General features: G+C 38.2%; 1 protein-coding gene across 1 annotated transcript in view; it reads left to right on the forward strand.

Annotated features, from left to right (window-relative positions):
- Positions 1-21,009, forward strand: part of UNC80 (unc-80 homolog, NALCN channel complex subunit) — a 221,469-nt gene that overhangs the window by 103,575 nt on the left and 96,885 nt on the right. Inside the window, 4 exon segments of the mRNA XM_070458587.1 lie at positions 3,424-3,557; positions 9,547-9,712; positions 16,062-16,265; positions 18,480-18,580. Coding sequence (XP_070314688.1) covers positions 3,424-3,557; positions 9,547-9,712; positions 16,062-16,265; positions 18,480-18,580 — 605 coding nt within the window.

Here is a 21,009-nt window from a genome sequence, read left to right on the forward strand (position 1 = left end):
GAATCTCTGCTTTAGGAGCACGTAATATTTCTCTTTCCTCTTTCACATTCTTACCACCTTGGCGTGTCTTCCACTGTACCTTCTCCCCATTCCGTGTGCGTGGATGTGAGCATGTGCATAAAACCACACAAAGTGAGGGCAGGAGCCAGAGGAGAAGACTATGGACAGGAGCAAAGAGCTGTAGGCCAAATGAAACATTCATTGCTTTGTAGTCTCTGACTCCTAATATTGTAAATGTCAAGATCAGTTTTAGTCCTCCTTGAGAAAAAGTAATTGTGGAAAAGTGCTGTTCCAGAAAAGGGTTTGGTCAGGTTTTGTGTTTTTTTTTTTTTTAATTATTCTTGAAGATATAAAAAAGGGCTAGACCAAATGAAATTAAACACGAAAAGCTTCTCAAATCACTAAAATATTAAAATATTTAATCATGGTTTATTATCATTTTTAACATGAAATTCAAATTTTAAGATTCAGATTATTAGAACTATGAATGTTTGATTTACTGTACTTATTTATTAAAAGTATAATTGAGTCTCGTCATAGAAAAATAGAGACCAAGAGATTCCTGGACATCTTTCTCAATACCATTTTGTGCATATGTGCTCTGTTCTATACCATACAAACTTGTGTGTCTGTGTACCACTGCCTTTTATGGACTAGCAAATTCCAATATGGTTTTGGATTGAGTATCATTAACTGATGAAGACATTGAGGTCTCTTCCTTTTGCCCTACCCTAATGATTTGAAAGGCAGATAGCCTGATGTTGTCTTAAGGATTATCCTTAGTTAAGTGATTCCAAACCTACCTCATCTTTAAGGTATGAAATAGAAAAGGATGGCTAGAGTGTAATATTAGACAGAACTAAATAATAATCAAAGAAAACATATTGTCTTCTACTTTCACACCAGTAATTTTTTTTTGCATTTTCCCATCATTTTGCTCTTCCTCAGCCCTTATAAATCAAAGAAAATCTTCTTGACTTAGCTGTTGGCAAAACACCAAATTTTGATGTTAGTCTTTTAATTTAATGATGAAATTTGTTCCCAAAGATTCCCTCAAGTTCACAGGAGTCTGGGTTATCCTAGAGTGACTCACAAAATTGGGTCTGATTTGTAATAGGACTTGAGGATAATCCAGCAACCACAGAATCTAGTTTAGACCTGCCAGGAGACATCCTCAAACTGCCTGGTATCTCCTAGCCGTCCTTCAGAACATAGAGAAGCCAAAGCCTCATTAGATGGAAGTATCTTCATAGGCGAAAATGGTCTCACATTTCCATGAGACCACATAAGTATCACTGGCAATATGGTATGCTTGGTATAACATTTTTTTGGTGAGACTATTTATAAATCAGTAATTGTTTCCTGTAACAGAATATTTCAGATGATACTTATGAGAAAGCCTGGACTAAGACCAAGCTCATTGTCTATGGGACTGACAAGAAGAATCTAGATGATATCTTTAGGATTACAAGCACAGAGCCAGAAGTTGATACTAAATAACTAGTGTTCAATTATGTTTTAATAAACAGTTGCACATCTAGGCAAGTTCTAGAGTCATGTATTATATTCACTACATATAAGATTGGAATGTCTTCTTTAGTTGCACTTTCAAGTCAATACATAGCTCAGTTTGCAGTTTAAAAATAATTATGGTATTAGCAAGTATCAGTCTGGAAACAATGGAGGAGTTTGTCTTTTTCATTCTTTTTTTGTTTGTTTTTGTTTTTTTTAGTACCATTTTAAAAATTTTTATTTATTTTAATTAGAGGCTAGTTACTTTACAATATTGTGGTGGTTTTTGCCATACACTCACATGAATCAGCCATGGGTGATTCCCTCCCACCTCCCTCCCAATCCCATCCCTCTGGGTCATCCCAGTGCACCAGCCCTGAGCACCCTGTCTCATGCATTGAACCTGGACTGGTGATCTGTTTCACATATGATAATATACATGTTTCAATGCTATTCTCTCAAGTCATCCCACCCTCGCCTTCTCCCACAGAGTTCAAAAGTCTGTCCTTTACATCTGTGTCTATTTTGCTGTCTCACATATAGGGTCATCATTACCATCTTTCTAAATTCCATATATATGCATTAATATACTATATTGGTGTTTTTCTTTCTGACTTACTTCGCTCTGTATAATAGGCTCCAGTTTCATCCACCTCACTAGAACTGATTCAAATGCATTCTTTTTAATGGCTGAGTAATATTCCATTGTGTATATGTACCACAGCTTTCTTATCCATTCATCTGCCGATGGACATCTAGGTTGCTTCCATGTCCTGGCTATTGTAAACAGAGCTTTTTCATTCTTAATAAGAGGCAATGTCTCCAGCCACATATTACCTCTGTAGAAAATATAATGGTTTTCATGGGGAAGCAATAGCCAGATATCTTCAGAAAGATTCTACCTACTATCAAAATAAGCTATGATTATATATTATATCAATTATGAAAGCCAAATACACAGGAAATATTTTAAAGCTATTTAAAGATATTTTTAGGAAGGTTAATATGTAATGATATAGATATTGCTTGATAAGTTGATTCATTTGAACTATTTTCTTCTATGGGAGACATGTCTTTGTCTTCTTTTCTGAACACTGATAAGTAATCAATATATTTCTCCATTATTTGTGATGTCATGTATCTGAGAACTAATCCTGAAGATTTAAGTCTCTATAGTGTTACCTTGGCCATTATCTGCCTTTATAACAAAATCTATTTGTTGGTCTATGGTGGTTACAATGTTTAACTCATTCAGAGACTGGTATTCTTCAAAGCAAAGGAGAATATTTGCATATTCTAGTATAGCTATTCCTTAATATGACAGGCTAGCTTGTATAAACTGTATAACATGGGTGACCAAGTAAATAAGTCTTGTTTATGCTACAGAAACACATCTGGGCTAAAGCTGAAACAACTTCACTGCCCTAAGAACCTTAAGACAGATATCTCTTATGAAGTAAGCTGACAGGACTTTCATAGTTCCAAATCTATTCACGACCCTATACCATGTATAAATCTGATTGAATAGCTATGTGAAAATCTGGCAAGGCTGCTTTCTGTTTTTGTTTTCACTAAAAGGCTATCCGGCCTAGTGGAGCTGCATTTTGTTTCTCTATAATGCCTTAAGGGAAATAATTCTTACTGATTGACATTTTAATACTGAGGTATTTGTTATAGAATTGCAAAATGGAGGGGAAAAGAGGTGTATTGTGATGTATAGATTATGCTAAAGGGATCAGGTAAATTGAACATATACAGGTGACATCCTCATTTACAGTTTCATTTTGCACATGGATAGGTAACATTCTCATATACGATTTGATTTTACACATGTGTAGCTATGTCCATCAAAGCGTGCCTCTGTACTTTTTATTGGTTGTTTGCTTATGAAAGAACTCTTTCCTTCCATAGGTACTGTGAACCCCTCTAAATGTGGCTGCCCCTTTGCCTTGAAGATGGCAGCCTGCCAGCTTCTCCTGGAGATTACCACCTTCCTACGAGAGACCTTTTCATGTCTGCCCAGACCACGCACTGAGCCTCTGATGGTTAGTGAAGCTTATTAATAATGAGGCTACTTGGAGAATCCAGCCAGGTGGCTTGGTTTTCAGTAGTCACAATTTCCTCAAATATCCAATGAACAAATGTATCATAAAGGTTAAAAATTCAACCACGGGATTTTCATATATAAAAAGAAAATCTCTCTTTATCTATTAAAAAACTGAAAATTGACTTTAAAATCACAAAGACTGCACCACTGGGTAATGTCTAATTGATCACTGTCAGTTAACCTAGAAATGTCTAAGAACCTTTCTACATTCCTTTACTCTGCAAACTGTGAGGAGTTTTGTAGTCAGCATTTTCCAGAAATCACTGATAGGTTTGTTTTTTTCATACTCAGTTCAGTTTGGTTGCTCAGTCATGTCCGACTCTTTGCAACCCCATGGACAGTAGCACGCAGGTTTCCCTGTCCATCACCAACTTCCAGAGCTTACTCAAACTCATGTTCACTGAGTCAGTGATGCTATCCAACCATCTCATCCTCTGTCATCCCCTTCTCCTCCTATCTTCAATCTTTCTCAGCATCAGGGTCTTTTCTAGTGAGTCAGTTCTTTGCATCAGGTGGTCAAAGTATTGGAGTTTCAGCTTAAGCATAAGTCCTTCCAGTGAATATTTAGGACTGATTTCCTTTAGGATGGACTGGTTGGATCTCCTTGCAGTCCAAGGGACTCTCAAGAGTCTTCTCCAACACCACAGTTCAAAAGCGTCCATTCTTTGGTGCTCAGCTTTCTTTATAGTCCAACTCTCACATCCATATATGACCACTGGAAAAACCGTACTAACAATTCATAAATTTATGTGCTTCCAGTGAATTTTCTCATTTAAATTATGAATGAAAAGACTCAAGTCTTTAGCATGTAAATGTCTCTGAACAAGTATTTTATTCCTGCAGCATTTCTTATGGATACAGATAGGCAGAAAAAGACCATGTGTGCATGCACACGCACACACACGCAAATGCACACACACACGTGTGCACAGAAACACAAAGACACACAGGCAGGCATACATACAGACACACTTGTATGCCATCAGGGCCTGATTTTTTTTAACTTAAGATACAAATTCTAGCAAGAGCCAGGAGTCATCACAAAGCACTTTGGACAGAGGTCCATCTCAAAGCCGATTATTCTTGGCCCTTTGTTCTCTAATGGGCACCATGTTTCCAGTGGTTCTTTTATTATAGGCCTTACCTGACCAGAGCTGAGGAAGCAGACAAATTCTTTATTTTCTCCCCTTTATACAAAATTTACACTACCAGAGAAACTGGTACACTAACAATCTATGTGCTTCCATTTAGGCGAATTTACAGTGCGCCAACTCTCCTGCTGTTTTGACCAATCTCAGCAAGACCCTACTGCAGTCCTGGGGTGGTTGGAGGTTGGCATGAGGAATGGAACCAAAAAGTCAGTGCTCTGGTATTCCTTAGTTGTTACTCTAACTCTGATTTTCCAGTGTCTGCACAGCCCATTTCCTCACACTCTAAAACTTAAAATGGAACTCTTTGTAGGTAAAATATGTTTTCAAGAGAAACGTGTCCACATTTGGACTGTGAAACTGCACCATTTAAGTACTACGAAATGGAGTTCCTCCTACTGCCCTTATTTAATTTCATGTTATCCTGAACCTTTATTTTTCTGAATTGTCACCTTCACTATTATATTGAGACTACTCAAGAAAATCAAGTCTGCCATTTAAACATGTTTAAGTCAATGTTAATCTGTAGGTCTCTGTGAGTGTTATTCACATCAATATTCTAGTTATACTGAAGTCTTCATAAAAGCTCAGAAACACATCTGTTAAATTTTCAGATTTTCATTTTTTATTTATTTTTTAATATTTGGCTGTGCCAGGTCTTAGTTACAGCATGCAGGATCTTTAGGTGTGGCAAGCAAACTCTTAGTTACAGCATGTGGGATCCAGTTCCCTGACCAGGGATTGAACTTGGGCCCCCTGTGCTGGGTGTATGGAGTCTTAGCCACTGGACCACCAGGGAAGTTCGAATTTTCAGATTTTTAAAGGTCACCATTTTGACTTATAGTGATTTAAAAAAAAATAAGAACCTTAAAGTTTGATTCAGTTATTTTTGTTCTTTCTTTCAACACTATAAAGCTATAGTTTAATGTTCCTTATTATTGTAACAAATTTCTTTTTTTAAAAAATTAATCAAATCTTTAAAAAATGACTGTAAAATCAACTGGCTGTCTAGTAGAAACTGCCAAAAAATAAAACTAAAACAGAGGCTGCAGTTATTCAATCAATAAGAGGAAATTTTTCATTGCCTTTAACTAGGTCTCACAAATCTTTTGTTCATTGAACTATAACTTTTATTGTCAAGTATAGGTTCATAAATTTTGGGGGGATGTGACCTTTGGAAAATGGGAAAGAGCTCATGCTTAATCTATGTAACTATACTTGATGATAAAGAAAACTTGAATCACATTGTTAACTATTACAGAAAAAACAGTATCATAAAACCATTGTACTAACACAGAAGCTATAAATGCTTGAAATAGGTTTTTTAAGAAGTTTCATAAAACAGTGAATCTAACAGGCTAAGCATAAATACCATTAAAATGAAATATCCTAAAGTTTTAACAAAATACTTTCTGTAAGAGTATTTATAGATTTGGAGGATATTTTATTAACTGAGTAACATTTTTAACAGCAGTAAAAATAAATAGCTACCTGAATGTCCAGAATAATAAAAGTATAAGCTAGAAAAATAATCACATTAGAAACTATAAATATTCTAGTATCTGAGACTTGAGGAGGGGGGAAGATAGGGAGCATAAACTTTCTACCAAGAAAGTCTTTCTGATAGAAATGTCATAAGATCATTTCCCTGTGAAATATTTGTTTGTTTGAAAAAGTCCTGGTTATATCCGAAGTGTGCAAGAGAAAGGGGCTTCCCAGCTGGTGTTAGTGGTAAAGAATCCGCCTTACAAAGCAGGACACATAAGAGATTCAAGTTCGATCCTTGGGTTGGGAAGACCCACTGGAGGAAGACATGGCAACCCTCTCTATATTCTTGCCTGGAGAATCCTATGAACAGAGGAGCTGGCAGGTTACCATCCATGGGGTCGCAAAGAGTCGGACAGTATCTAGCACACACAAGGAAGAGAAGGCCAAAGAGCCTAAAATACAATAAATCAAAGTTAATTTGATAGAGCTAGGCAATCTCAGGAGGTCGCTCACTGGATAGTGGGGCATGGAGGTAAGTGAAAAGGAAAATTAATATCAGCTAAAAAATATTTTTACCAACTTAACATATTTTTTCCATCTACATCCCTAGATGGAACTTAGTTACTTGTTTCTCCCCCCAAAATGACTTCTGGTAGCATTTTTATTCTCTCTTTTTGTAAACCATACACATAAAGAATATCTAGGAAAGGGAAAAAGCAGCATTTTAACAAGATTTATCATCTAAAAAAACATAATAAGCCATTTTTCTTCAAGTAGTGATTAACTTCCAAACTTGAAAACGCAATTTTTTTTAGAGAGTTTTGTCTATAAAACTGTAGATCTATTAAAATGTTTCCCTGTTGAGTTGGTGAAACCAATAACTGATGACCAAGCAGCATGCAATTAAATTAATTCCCATCGGATGCCAAGATGATCCTTAATAACAAAGAAAAAGACCATAGAGGAGTCTCTTTACATCTATGTTCATTCATTAGGGAGAACAACATATCAAATGCTTTTGTACAAGATTGTGCTAGAAACTGTACCAATGGTACCAGTGGGATTTAACAAGTCACATTATAAAGAATACACCACTGGATCCCAATTGCTCCTAAAATTAAACAATCAGAGTGAAAGTCGCTCAGTTGTGTCCAGCTCTTTGCGACCCCATGGACTGTACAGTCCATGGAATTCTCCAGGGCAGAATGCTGGAGTGGGTAGCCTTTCCCTTCTCCAGGGGATCTTCCCAACCCAGGGATCGAACTCAGGTTTCCCACCTTACAGGCAGATTCTTTACCAGCTGAACTACCAGGGAAGTCCAATCAGAAGTGAAACACAATTCACATTCATATTTGAATGTGAATATTTGAGAGTAAGGCTATGAGAAAGGGTGGTATAAAGGGTGCAGAGGTGGGAGTGAGGGTGATGCAGAGATGAATAAGCTGTAACAGGAGAACCACCACAGGAAAGGAGCAGAGGGCCCACGCCGGCCAAAGGAGGGCCTGGAAAAATCTGAAGGACCTTCCTGAAAGAGATCATATATGATTTTTGTCATACATTGACATGAATCAGCCATGGATTTACAATATTGTAAAGTAATAGCCTCAACTAATAAAAATAAATGGAAAAAAAAAGAGAGGTCATATATGAATACAGCTTTGAAAGATAAGTAGGGTTTTGACTAGTAGATACAAGAAGTTGGAAGAAATAACTACTTTAGAGAATCAGAATTGTTATTACTTTTTGTCTCAACTAATAAGCTTATCTAATTAAATTTGGCTGCCAAACTGGAAAGTAGTTAGGTTGTTTTCTTTTTCCTAAAAAGGATTAATTTCAGAGGAGCAGTTATATTCCTAGAACATTTTTTGACAAAGTTAAATAGACTCCATGTGGTTCCTTCTTTTTTCTAGGTGTGATACAATTTTCTGAGTACCAAAGGGTAACTTCTGTTCTTAATTCAAAAGGAAAAGAAACTATAGAGTCTAAAAGTTTCATTTACTAACAACAGTTAAAAGTTTAAGGTTTTAATCTCAGTACAAACTGGGTTTTTCAAAACATCTTTTGTTTTTCAAGCTACTTGAACCCAAGGACTTATTGTGTCATAATTAGAAAAATATCACTATAAAAATAAGGTTAGCATTTTATATATTTTTCATTTATCAGGTCTGAAAGTGTTTTATAGATTAATGATTAAATATGGTCTTCAGCATGAGTGAGTCTCCATTCATAGAACAAATCAAATGTCCATGCTCACCTCACAGATTTAACTCCTACTAAATACTTACATTCCCTACTTTCGGCTACGGGATCATTTTGTTCATAAGCGGATGGTAAAGGAACCCCTCTTATATTTGAAATCTTCCTAAAAGAGAAGGAGAGATTCTCCCATTGTCTGATCCTGTTCTGTGCCTCTGGCCATCATACATGAGGTTTCTTAAGCCAGAACTGCCTTTTCCTACCTGTTTGCTGAGCAAATTTTACTTAATCCTTAGAACTGAATTCCAACATCACCTTGGTGTTTGTTTTCTGTTTCTGTTCTGGGATATGATGATATGCAATAAAAAAAATTTATATTTGGTCTTCATCTGTATTTCTGGCACAGTGTTCCTAAAACCCTTGGAGTTTCTTAAGGAGGGTGACCAGGGTGTCTTAATGAGGTAACTTGTGGTATGTCTCTAGATTACCCAAGGATCAGCTGGACACCTAGTGATTAGAAAAATGAAAATTTCAGTACCACTCCCCTCACCTCTAGGTGACAATGATTTAATCAGTCATGCCTATTTAATGAAACCTCCATAAAAACCCAAAAGGACAGGATTCAGAGAGCTTCCAGCTAGTGAACATGTGATGACTGGGGAGAACGGTGGCCTTGGAGGACTTGGAAACTTGGTTACCCTCCCCACATTCCTTGCCCTGTGCATTGCTTCCATCTAACTATTGATGACTATATATTTTTTTATGATAAACCAATGATCTAGTCAGCAAAATATTTCTCTGGGTTCTGTTACCACCTCTAGCAAATTAACTGAACTGAGGAGGGGTGTTGTTGGAACCTTCAATTTATAACCAGTCGGTCAGAAGCACAGGTAACAACCTGGGTTTGCAATTAAATCCTTAACCTGTGGATTAAGGAAAATGTTTTCATGGCCACAGTCTGAAACTGGCATAGGTAGATGGAAATTGGCTATTTAAATGCTGTGTATGCTGTTCAAAATGGAGTGAGGTTTGCCAGAAGACGAATGCAGTGCTGGGGAGATGCCATTATTCACATGTTCCCCACTGACATTGCAGGACTTGGAGAGCTGCAGACTTCGTTTGGACCCTGAATTGGACCGGCACAGATATGAAAGGAAGATCAGCTTTGCTGGCGTCCTGGATGAAAATGAAGACTCAAAAGATTCCCTTCACAGTAGTAGCCACACCCTCAAATCAGATGCAGGTGTTGAAGAGAAGAAAGGTATGGATAAAGCAAAAATTAATTCATGTTTCTGGGTTTCTCAAGGGATATTTGGTCTGGGGCTAAACTGCAGAATTGTACGCGGAAAGAAATCCAAATTGTTGGCTCCATACAGCACTAACAGTGTTCACTCAGTGTTCACTCAACTAGGTAATCATGCCAGTTAGGAGTTGAACTCTGCAGTCAGGGAGGTTCTAATTCTAGCTCAGCATCTCTCCATACCCCATTGAATATAAGGTGCCATTAGTTGTAAAATGAACCGTTATTTTATACACCAATAACAAAGGAAAAATGCTCCCCTTTCAGCTCTTACACAATGCTTTCTTATCAATTAATTTGTGTTCTATTCTTATTGAAAGAAGACTTTCAGACGTAATTAATATAGATTTTTATTACCAGTCCATATGATTCTCTCTGCAGGAAAGTAAACTAATTAGTTTTCCTAAACTATCTTCAATTCAGAGTTCAAATTCTTAATCACTTTTCAACTCAAAATTGTCACTGTCTGTATTTTTATGTATGATAATGTCCTCTGTGTCATCAGAATGTTAGTAATACATCATTTCTTAAAGGAATCTATAAAGCTATTGGTGCTTGTTACATAAGCCAACGTGCAATTGTATGAAGCTAGACTACCTTCAATTCCTGCTTCAGGAATGTTGCTGAACATGCATGACTTACCACCTCAGCCACTCTTTCACCCAACTATCATTCAGCTCCTGAGACTTAAAAGACACTGGCACCCATTTTGTACATTTTGTTGCTGGTGCTTTAGACACTCACGTGAACACAAGCAATAGCAAATGTGTCACAAGTACCACCTGGCTCTAGTGATATCTTAAGATGGCATCAATTGTAAGCCAAATCTCAATTTCAGAGATGTTCAAATGTTAAAAAAAAAAAAAGTGCATCTTAAAATGGTGAAATAGAGTAACTAATCATGTGACCTTGTCCAAGTTTAGCTGCTAAACCAATTTTCTTCTCTGTAAAATTAGATTATTAACACCTACTACTTTGGAATGTTGAGAGCTTTAAATGAACAATGGGCTTCCCCAATAGTTCAGTTAGTAAAGAATCCACCTGCAATGCAGAAGACCCCAGTTCAATCCCTGTGTTGGGAAGATCCCCTGGAGAAGGGATGGGCTACCCACACCAGTATTCTTGGGCTTCCCTAATGTCTCAGTGGGTAAAGAATCTGCCTGCAGTGCGGGAGACCTGGGTTCGATCCCTGGGTTGGGAAGATTCCCTGGAGAAGGGAAAGGCTACCCACTCCAGGATTCTGGCCTGGAGAATTCCATGGGGTCAGAAAGAGTCCGACACGACTGAGCGACTTTCACTTTAACTTAAATGAACAATGCAAGTAAAACATAAACTCAATAAGGACACAGTCTCTAACTAGGAGATAATAAATAATCATCATCAGTTTTTTAAAAATATGTATTATGAGCATATAGATCAGAACCCATGCAGAAAATCCTAAATATGAGTTAAAGATTGCAAAGTTTTAAGTTGCTCTTTAAAGCCTCCTTTAAACTGTTAACTTCTCTGATTTTTGTATTTCTTAAATTTTATTGCCCTTCAGTGTTTTTCTAACAAATTTCCATTAAATGAATATCAGCATATTTGTAAAAAGAGTCAAAGACAGTTTTCTCCACTGGTATATTTTCTGTAGTCAGTGACTCCATAAATGTTTGGTAGTTCAAGGAATACATGATTCTCAAAAGAAATAGCCCTACAGAAGACCTAAACAGACATTTCGCCAAAGAAGACCTTGCCAACAGGCACATAGAAAGATGTTCAATGTCACTAATTATTTGAGAAATGCAAATCAAAACTGCAATGAGGTATCACCTCATGTGAGTCAGAATGGTCATCATTAAAAGTCTACAGATAAACACTGGAGTGTGGAGAAAAAAGAACTTCCTACATTGTTGGTGGGAATGAAAATTGGTGCAGCTACAATGAAGAACCATATGGAGGGTCATTAAAAACTGAAAATCGTTAACATAGGATCCAGCAATTCCATTCTGGGACGTAAATCTGGAGAAAACTAATTAGAAAAGATGCATGCACCCCAGTGTTCACTGCAGCACTATTTACAATAGCCAAGATATGGAAGTAATCTAAATGTCTGTCGACAAATGAATGGATAAAGAAGATGTGATATGTATATACACATACATATACATACAATTGAATATTAGTCATATAAAATAGAATGAAATAGTGCTATTTGTAGCAACATGGATGGACCTAGATATTAACATATTAAGTGAAGATAGAGAAAGACAAATATCATAAGGTATCACTTATATATGTGAAATTTTTAAATATGATACAGATGAATTTTTTTACAAAACAGAAATAAACTCACAGACATAGAAGGCAAATTTGTGGCTACCAAAGAGTATAGCAGGGGGTGGGGCAGGAGGAGGTACTACTATATATAAAATAAACAACAGGATCTACTGTATAGCATAGGGATGTATACTCAGCATCTTGTAATAACCTATAATGAAAAAACTCTGAAAAAGTATAGCCCTAAATAAATAAAACACAGCATGTTTAAAATATTTAAAACTTTGTAAAGAGTGTGCATATTCTGAAAAAAAAATCTTTTTAATATTTCAGATCAGATTGTTGTCACAACATTTAAAAATGTAAATATATTGTGTTGAATTTATGGTGAACAGAAGCCATGTTGCAAGAAGAATTAGTCAATTTTTATCAATTTCTGATAGTAAGAAGTATCAAGTCAAGGTTTGTTCAAATACTTCTGACAAAGAGGACTGCATATGATGAGAAACTTCCATCTTTTTTTATCACTTTTTAAAAATTGAAGTATAGTTGCTTTACAATGTTGTGTTTCTATTATATAGCAAAGTGGTTTAGTTAGACATATATATATACATTTTTTTAATATTCTTTTCCACTATGTTTTATCACAGAATATTGAATATAGTTCTCTGTGGTATACAAAGACCTTGGTGTTTATCCATTTGATATGTAAAAGTTTACATCTGCTAACCCCAGCCTCTCATTCCACCCCTCCCCCAACTCCTTCTCCCTTGGAAACCACCAGTCTGTTCTCAATATCCATGATTCTGTTTCTGTGAAACTTACGTATTTTAAACATATCCTACAGGGACTTTTTTCCCCACTCAAAATTATTATGTTAGTTATTATTTAAAGTAGTTGAAGCAAAAAGCATTAATACTGACATGGTTACATTTCAGCAGAGTAAATTCTATATCATTTTAAGAAATAAAACCTCAGGTTTATTTTTAAAAACACTAATCATGATTATAATTTATGTAAATTGCCTTTAATGTTCAAATGCACAAGCATTTTTCTTCTCCTAAAATAGCTATGGGATTATATGAAGCTATTTAATAAATTAAGAACAGAAAGCTAGAAGTATAAATAAAATGAGAACATATTCATAAAATGTCCTTTACCAGTTGGCAAGAAAGTTCTCAAAGATTCCTAAGTACTCCTTAATCCTTTTAACAAGCTGATACCAGATGCTAAAGCCAATGTGAAAATGGGGACCGCAGGGACCCTGCTAACTCAGATTATTAAAATTTTATTTAAAGTTTCATACCATCTGTTTGTATAACATCTAAAAATGTCAGTTCTTGAAATAAACAACCTGAGGACAGTTGGATTCTACAAAGGAAAACTAATATGAAATCATTCTTAGAATGAAAAATATCTTACCTAAAATCTCCGAGCAAGATCTGATATCATTTTATCCATATTCCAGATACAAACTAAGACTGTCTTTCCAGAATACAGATACCAAGACTTGTATGATTCCTCAATAATCATGTACTGCTGTGTACCAGGCATTATTACAGATTCCTAGAATACAGCAATAAACAGGGAAAATGTTCCATGTATATTTTAGCTTAGATTAGCTAATAATGAATAACATTAAATTCTGGACTTTCAAGTAGAGATAAATAGTATGAAGAAATCAAGTTGGTGTCAGAGAGTTGGTGATGACCTGGAGGAGGAGGGATTCTAGTCACAAGTGACATTGGGCTGAGACTTGCATGGTGTGAAGAGTCCAGTCAGGCTGAGGGCTGAGAGGAAAGTCTTCCAGACAGAGAGAACAGTGAGCACAAGGCTCTGATGCAGGAACATGGGAGCATGTGAAGAAGGGCAAGGAGGCCAACATGGCTGCCACAGAATGAGTTGGAGGAAGTGTTAAAGATGGGGTTGAGCAAAGGTCAAGTACATAGGGTCTGCAAATATGGTTAGAAATTTAATTCTATTTAAATGTGTCTGATAGTTGTTGGGAGATTTTGACCAGAAAAATGATATAATATTTGTATTTATGATTATGTATTTAAAAGATGATTCAAACTGTAGGAGTAGGGTAAGAGAGTACAGTTTGTTGGTTATATTAGTCCAGGGAATAGGTGATGGAGCTTTCAAAATCCTATATTTGGAAGTGTTGCATCAGCAGGACTTGCTAATATGTGGTGGTGTTAGAGAATAAATGTGGTGTTAGAGAAAAGGAAAAAGCAATGTTTTATCCAATATAGATGAATTTGTTTCTTTAATACTAGTTCTCATTGTCATGGATGTACTTTACCAAATCTGAATCCTAACAATTATGTCCTTTGTAAATAACCAATGCCATAATTCTGAATATTATTTTTTCAGAGTTATATGATATTTCCAATTATCTTTGGTAGTAGAACAGGGTTCTCAAAGTTAAATTTTTTTGCATAATATTAAATTGGGGTTACTGTACTGTGTTTGTAAGCAGAAAAATATCATGAAATCAGACAAAGAATGCCAAAGTGTGCCTCTGTAAAATTTTTAAATTCTTTCTTTAATCTTTTTGTCTACTTCCCAGTCTATTTTGACATAATTGTATTAATAGTCTTTAAAAATAACTATATTCTGTTTCAAATGCATTTCAGATAAGTCATAAAGTCTCAATTGTACCTAAAAATAATACTGAAAAATACAGTGGATGAGTTTGTGCTATTACTAAAATTGAGCATTATGGTCTTTGTGGAACGTATTCAACTGTGCTGCAAGAACTTCTGTCTGGATGTGAAATTCTATCCAGATGTGTTCAGGGAGCTCCATGAAGCCATTGCCAGCTGAGTGGTGATAATTTTAGTCTTTCTCAACCATGGGTATAAATTAGAGATTAAACATTTCACATGATTCAACAGGATTTCTTCTAGGCTCCTTTAAATGTCACTAAAAGTGTATGCTTAATTAACATTTTATGGAGTGGTACAAGCTTCTATCATAGTCACAGACTAACTCTCCTATGGGTGAGAAACTTGAGACTAAAATGCAATTTTCCTGATTGGGACTAAAATATTAATAGCTGTATCTTGCATAATTAGTAAGATATCTTGATCATGTCTTAAGAAGGAAAATTTAAAAAAAAAACAGCCTGTTCCTGAGTATCACTTGAAGCCCTGAAAACTTTCAGAATCACCTTTACGGTATCAGTATGTGACAATCCCAGATCTTCAAAGGAAAAGGAAGGAGGTGTGGATGTGACTATGGGAAATAAGGATGCTTTTGATTAAAAAGTAGGTTTCTAGCTGAACGTGTTTCTTTTAGCCTTTAATTTTCCTCACTGATGACTGTTTCTTCCAGAACACTAAAAAGGAGTAACGCATGTTCTTCTTGGTATATGTAGACTAAGGTTGGCGCAGGGTGTTGCAACCTTTGGATTCATGTCTCACCCAACCTTTTGACTAAGAGGAGTAATCACTAGGCGCATTGAAAATGGAACCATTTCACACTCGTGTTCACCCAAAGCACCCCACTGAAAACAGATCCTTTAGTGCCTTTGCTGAGGAGCTGAGCGGACCCCACTGCTGATTGTTGGAGAGTGAAGCAACTGTTGTTTTTATTTTTTAATGAGGTATTCCCAAATGAAAGGGTTTCCCATGAAGGGGTTTCCCAAACTCACATAAATCTGTCTGTCCCATTTCAAAAGACAAAAACACATGACTGATCGTTCTGTGAAATCAAGCAATGATGCTGTGTGAACATGCTAACGGTCCTGGAGGACTCTGTGGTGAGGGCGCGCTCATGCTTGTGAATTCTGGGCCAGAGAGAGAGAGCAGGTTGTTCCCAGCACCGATGAGCTGTGTGTCCAAGAAAGAAGCTGCACCAGCCTTTCCTGGTGGACCCAGCCTCCTGCCCGTCCAACAAAGCTGCCTGGCTGGGCACGTGGGAGAAGCTCCTTGTCCAGACCAGCAGAGAAGAGGTTGTTCAGTGACAAAGTTGGGGAGAGCTTGGCTCTGATGCTGACTGGGGAGAACTAGGGGGGAAAAAGCCCTATTTTATTCTTTTAATACAGTTCCCAGCAGGAAGATCAGGATAGGAGGTTCCCGCCTGCTCCAGATTAAAGGAACCCGCAGTTTCCAGGTGAAGAAGGGGGGTTCCTTGTCCAGCATTCGCCGGGTCGGCAGCTTAAAGAGCAGCAAGTTATCACGGCAGGACTCAGAGTCTGAGGCTGAGGAGCTGCAGCTGTCCCAGAGCAGGGACACTGTCACTGACCTAGGTAACATAGAGGAGTGGGTGTGTGCAGGGACGTGGGGGGTAGGAAGACAGAGCCCGAATCCCATACAGCTCAAGTCCATTTCCGTCCACAGTCGGAGGGCAGCGTTGAAGGTTAGAGGGCCCACGGGGTCTGTAAACGATGTTGCCATCCAGAGTAGGGCTGCTCCAACCTTACTGTGCACAGCGTCAGCTGGGAGCCTGTTAAAACACAGGATCTGATTCAGCATCTCTGAAATAGGAGGCTGAGATTCTACCCCTTTAACAAGCTTTCTGGTGACGCTGATGCTGCTGGTTCAAGGACCATGGCTTGAGCAGGGAGGATATAAAGTCTACAGTAGGGAAACAAAATACTTTAGTGACAATGACAGATTTTTTTTTTTCTTTTTTTGAGATCCAAATGCTTTATGCCTTTATACTTCTGAACAGGACCTTTAAAGCAAAACGTAGACATTCCCTTGATGTTAAGCTGACTCAATGGACTCTGTAAAATAAACTCTCTTTCTCAGTGAAAACAACCAACAGTTTTAGAAAGGAAAGATTGTCTACACCTAATGACTAGTGACCTTCAGCAAGTCACTTAACTTCTTGGGAATTTGTTTTCCCCAGTTACCCAATAAGAATAATTCTGTGTGCTCCTTACCCACAGTGAAAAGATGCTCTAAAGATAAATTAGGAATGATTATAAAGTATGTCAAGCTCCTGAGAATCAGATTTATATTCAATCAGAGTATTAGAGTTATAGACTGTCACCTTAGGACCCAAAGAGACTGTGAATCCCAAAATGTGTTAGTCCTATGGGCTCTGATCATCATCTTAAGAGACAAGAAAAAGATTAAATGAGCATGCCAGTAGGACTCACCAGAGTTTGTTAGGTAAAAATTGAAGTACATATTCTTTGCCATTCAGTCCCTGTGTGAAAACCAAAATGGAAAGCTCTACTTTAAAAGTAAGTTATTTCAGAAGTTAGTTAGAAGTTATCCAGGGCTTCCCTGGTGGCTCAGAGGTTAAAGCGTCTGCCTGCAATGCGGGAGACCTGGGTTCGATCCCTGGGTCGGGAAGATCCCCTGGAGAAGGAAATGGCAACCCACTCCAGTATCCTTGCCTGGAGAATCCCATGGATGCAGGAGCTTGGTGGGTTACAGTCCATGGGGTCGCAAAGAGTCAGACACGACTGAGCGACTTAACTTTCTTTTTCTTTCTTTCTTTATCCAGGGAATGTGGATAAATTATTGATTTAGCCTGCTGAAATTGGAGCTGAGTATCTTTAATCAAAGAGAGTTTAAAATAGAAAATGTTTCTACACCTACCCACCCTTCCCTTTGAAAATAGCTAATTTATGCATTAGTTGAGATTCAGCCTATTTTTCAAGAACATAATAGAAAAAAGCCTCATGCCATCTTTAGTTACAGATCTGAGCTGTAACAGTATCATCACTTAGTCTGGGGGAAAGTATTATTTGAATTAATTATTTAAATTGGTCCTTTTAGCCTAACCAGTTAAGTCAAACTGTCCAAGCTAGAGGCATAGTTTTGTCATAGAAAATACCCAGAAAAGCTGGTAGATTGGAGCGTAAAGCTTTGTTGTCTAGTATATTAAGTATACTATCTAGTATATCTGGTATACTAAGTATTCCTGTGACATGTCTCCTTTAAAGAGGAACTTGGACAAAGAGTTATCCCCAACTGGGCACAGTTACTTCCAAATTCCCTTCGTTTTTTCTGAGGCACCACCCACCTTTGAAGTAGCTCTGATAGCAAAGCCAGCTGGTGTGAGGAGCAGTATCACTAGCTGTGGTCACAGTCCCAGTGGAGCTGGCAGCACTTTTTGTGGCCACTGCAGGTTGGCTGGTGTCCCTACTTACCTACACCTGGGAGGTCTGGGCAGTCTCGAATGGGTTTGGGCACACTCAACCAATAACTTGCTCATCTCAGCAATTCAAGGACTTGACTCTGTGTTTTTTTTTCTTTGCTCCCATGTCTCAAAATGGAAGCCACTGTAACAGAGATCATAAGTGTCTTTGTAATTGCTGGTTCAGCTGGTGGTAAAGGGAACAGCTCCTATTAATATTCCTCCAGTAAAGTCAATGCTACGCCCTGTAACCCATTGGCCATGGTAGTGTGCCCTAGGATTCAAAAGCATGGACCATGATACCATAGCAGTGTGCTCTCCAGGGAGACAGAACAGTACAACCTTTCTTGGTGTTTTTCTTTTGAAGAAGGGAGTCCTTGGAGTGCAAGTGAGCCCAGCATTGAGCCCGAGGGCATGAGTGCAGCCGGCGTGGAGGAAAATTACCACAGGAACATGTCATGGCTTCATGTAAGTAGGAGTCTCAGAAAGAGCCCTGAGATCAATTTCTTTCGGCACTGGGGGGAGATCTGTGAAGAGAGGACAAAAGACTATACTAAAAATATCCATCCATTTCAGCCTCTTAGAAATCTATAGGTTCACATTTCAGCTGAACCTCTGGATCCTCACTAAGATGGGTCTTCTGCTGGACTGTATTCATTTGGACCTTATCTAAAACCAAGGGTCCTTTGTTATGGTTGGCTTGGGAGTCAGTATAAGTCAGGGAGAACCCTGAGGGAGCAGGTGGTCGAGAGAACCTGGGTAACACAGTCAAGGCCTCATGATCAGTTTTACACAAGTCTTCACAAATGCTGAGAGCAAGATCATGGTGTCAGTCTTGAGTCTGCATTCTATCAAATTGTAAACCAGGACATGGAGAGTCTGTGATTAAGGTCACACCTCAAAGGGCTCTCCTGAGGGCACAGGCAAGAGGGAGTCCCAGGCACAGGTTGCAGTTCAAGGGCATGAAGAAAGGAAGAGAAAGCTCAGCAAGTATGATGTGATCCACAGTTGGCAGGGTACTGGCAGCGCTGTTACTGATGTTAGTTATGGAATGTCTCCATCTCCTCTTTCATCTGACTTCCAGTAGGGTCAGACAAGGGCTGCCTGGTACGTCATACTCAGAGTGTACAGGGCTATGCCCTTGGAACTGGCTGATTCCCAGAACCAGCTGATTCTGAGAATCTCTGAGATAACTATTTTTAAAGTCAACTTTGTAGTTAAGTCAAACCTACATATGAAAAAGCATACAAAACCTATGTGCATGGTTCAGTAAATTCTCATAAAGTAGACATATCTGTGCCACCACCACCAAGTCAAGAAGAACATTAGCCCAGGCCCTCTGCCAAATACTACCCTCCCTTACGGGTCACTACTATCCTAACATGGAAGATTAGTGTTGTTTGTTTCTGAAACGCATGTCATATGCTAGGTACTCTGTTGTGTCTGGTTTCTTTCGTTCACATCAGTGTAAATGCTCTAGCTCTGGTCTTCTTCAGAATGACCGGGTCTCTTTTTGGCTATATTCATTTCTATTAAAATTACCTTGTTAGTTTCCATAAAAAAGCTTCTACAGCAGTCTTATATTGAATATAAAGATAGTTAAAATTGAGGAATTGAAATTCTTTATTAAGTTTCTAATGGATAAAATGGTCTACCCTTCATTAACTTACACTCCATTATTTATTTAAGATGTCCTCAATTTTATTCCTATGTTTTTTAATTGTTAATTTTTTGACTGCGCTGGGTTGGGTCTTCATTGCTTTGCTCAGACTTTCTCTAGTTGTGGCCAGTAGGGACTACTCTTCACTGTGGCGCTGAGACTGCTCATTGCAGTGGCTTCTCTTGCGGCAGAGCGCAAGGTCCAGGTGCACGGGCCTCAGTGGTTTGGGCACCAGGTTCTAGAGTGCAGGCTCAGTAGTTGTGTTACATGGACTTAGTTGCCCCCTGGCATGTGGAATCTTCCCGGACAGGGAATTAAACCTGTGTCCCCTTCATTGGCAGGTGGGTTCTGATCCACTGGCACTACTAGGGAAGTCCCGAATCGCTTCAGTTTTTTTTTTTTCCATTTATTTTTATTACTTGGAGGCTAATTACTTTACAATATTGTAGTGGTTTTTGCCATACATTGACATGAATCAGCCATGGATTTACATGTATTCCCCATCCTGATCCCCCCTCCCACCTCCCTCTCCAATCCGATCCCTCTGGGTCTTCCCAGTGCACCAGCCCTGAGCACTTGTCTCATGCATCCAACCTGGGCTGGCGATCTGTTTCACCCTTGATCATATACATGTTTCTATGCTGTTCTCTCTAAACATCCCACCCTCACCTCCCACAGAGACCAAAAGTCTGTTCTGTACATCTGTGTCTCTTTTTCTGTTTTGCATATAGGGTTATCATTACCATCTTTCTAAATTCCATATATATGCATTAGTATACTGTATTGGTCTTTATCTTTCTAGCTTACTTCACTCTGTATAATGGGCTCCAGTTTCATCCATCTCATTAGAACTGATTCAAATGAATTCTTTTTAACGGCTGAGTAATATTCCATGGTGTATATGTACCACAGCTTCCTTATCCATTCGTCTGCTGTTGGACATCTAGGTTGCTTCCATGTCCTAGCTATTACAAACAGTGCTGTGATGAACACTGGGGTGCACGTGTCTCTTTCAGATCTGGTTTCCTCAGTGTGTATGCCCAGAAGTGGGATTGCTGGGTCATATGGCAGTTCTATTTCCAGCTTTTTAAGAAATCTCCACACTGTTCTCCATAGCGGCTGTACTAGTTTGCATTCCCACCAACAGTGTAAGAGGGTTCCCTTTTCTCCACACCCTCTCCAGCATTTATTGCTTGTAGACTTTTGGATAGCAGTCATCCTGACTGGCGTATAATGG

The sequence above is a fragment of the Odocoileus virginianus genome, chromosome 30 (genome assembly GCF_023699985.2).
Source record: "Odocoileus virginianus isolate 20LAN1187 ecotype Illinois chromosome 30, Ovbor_1.2, whole genome shotgun sequence".
Classification (NCBI taxonomy): Eukaryota; Metazoa; Chordata; class Mammalia; order Artiodactyla; family Cervidae; genus Odocoileus; species Odocoileus virginianus.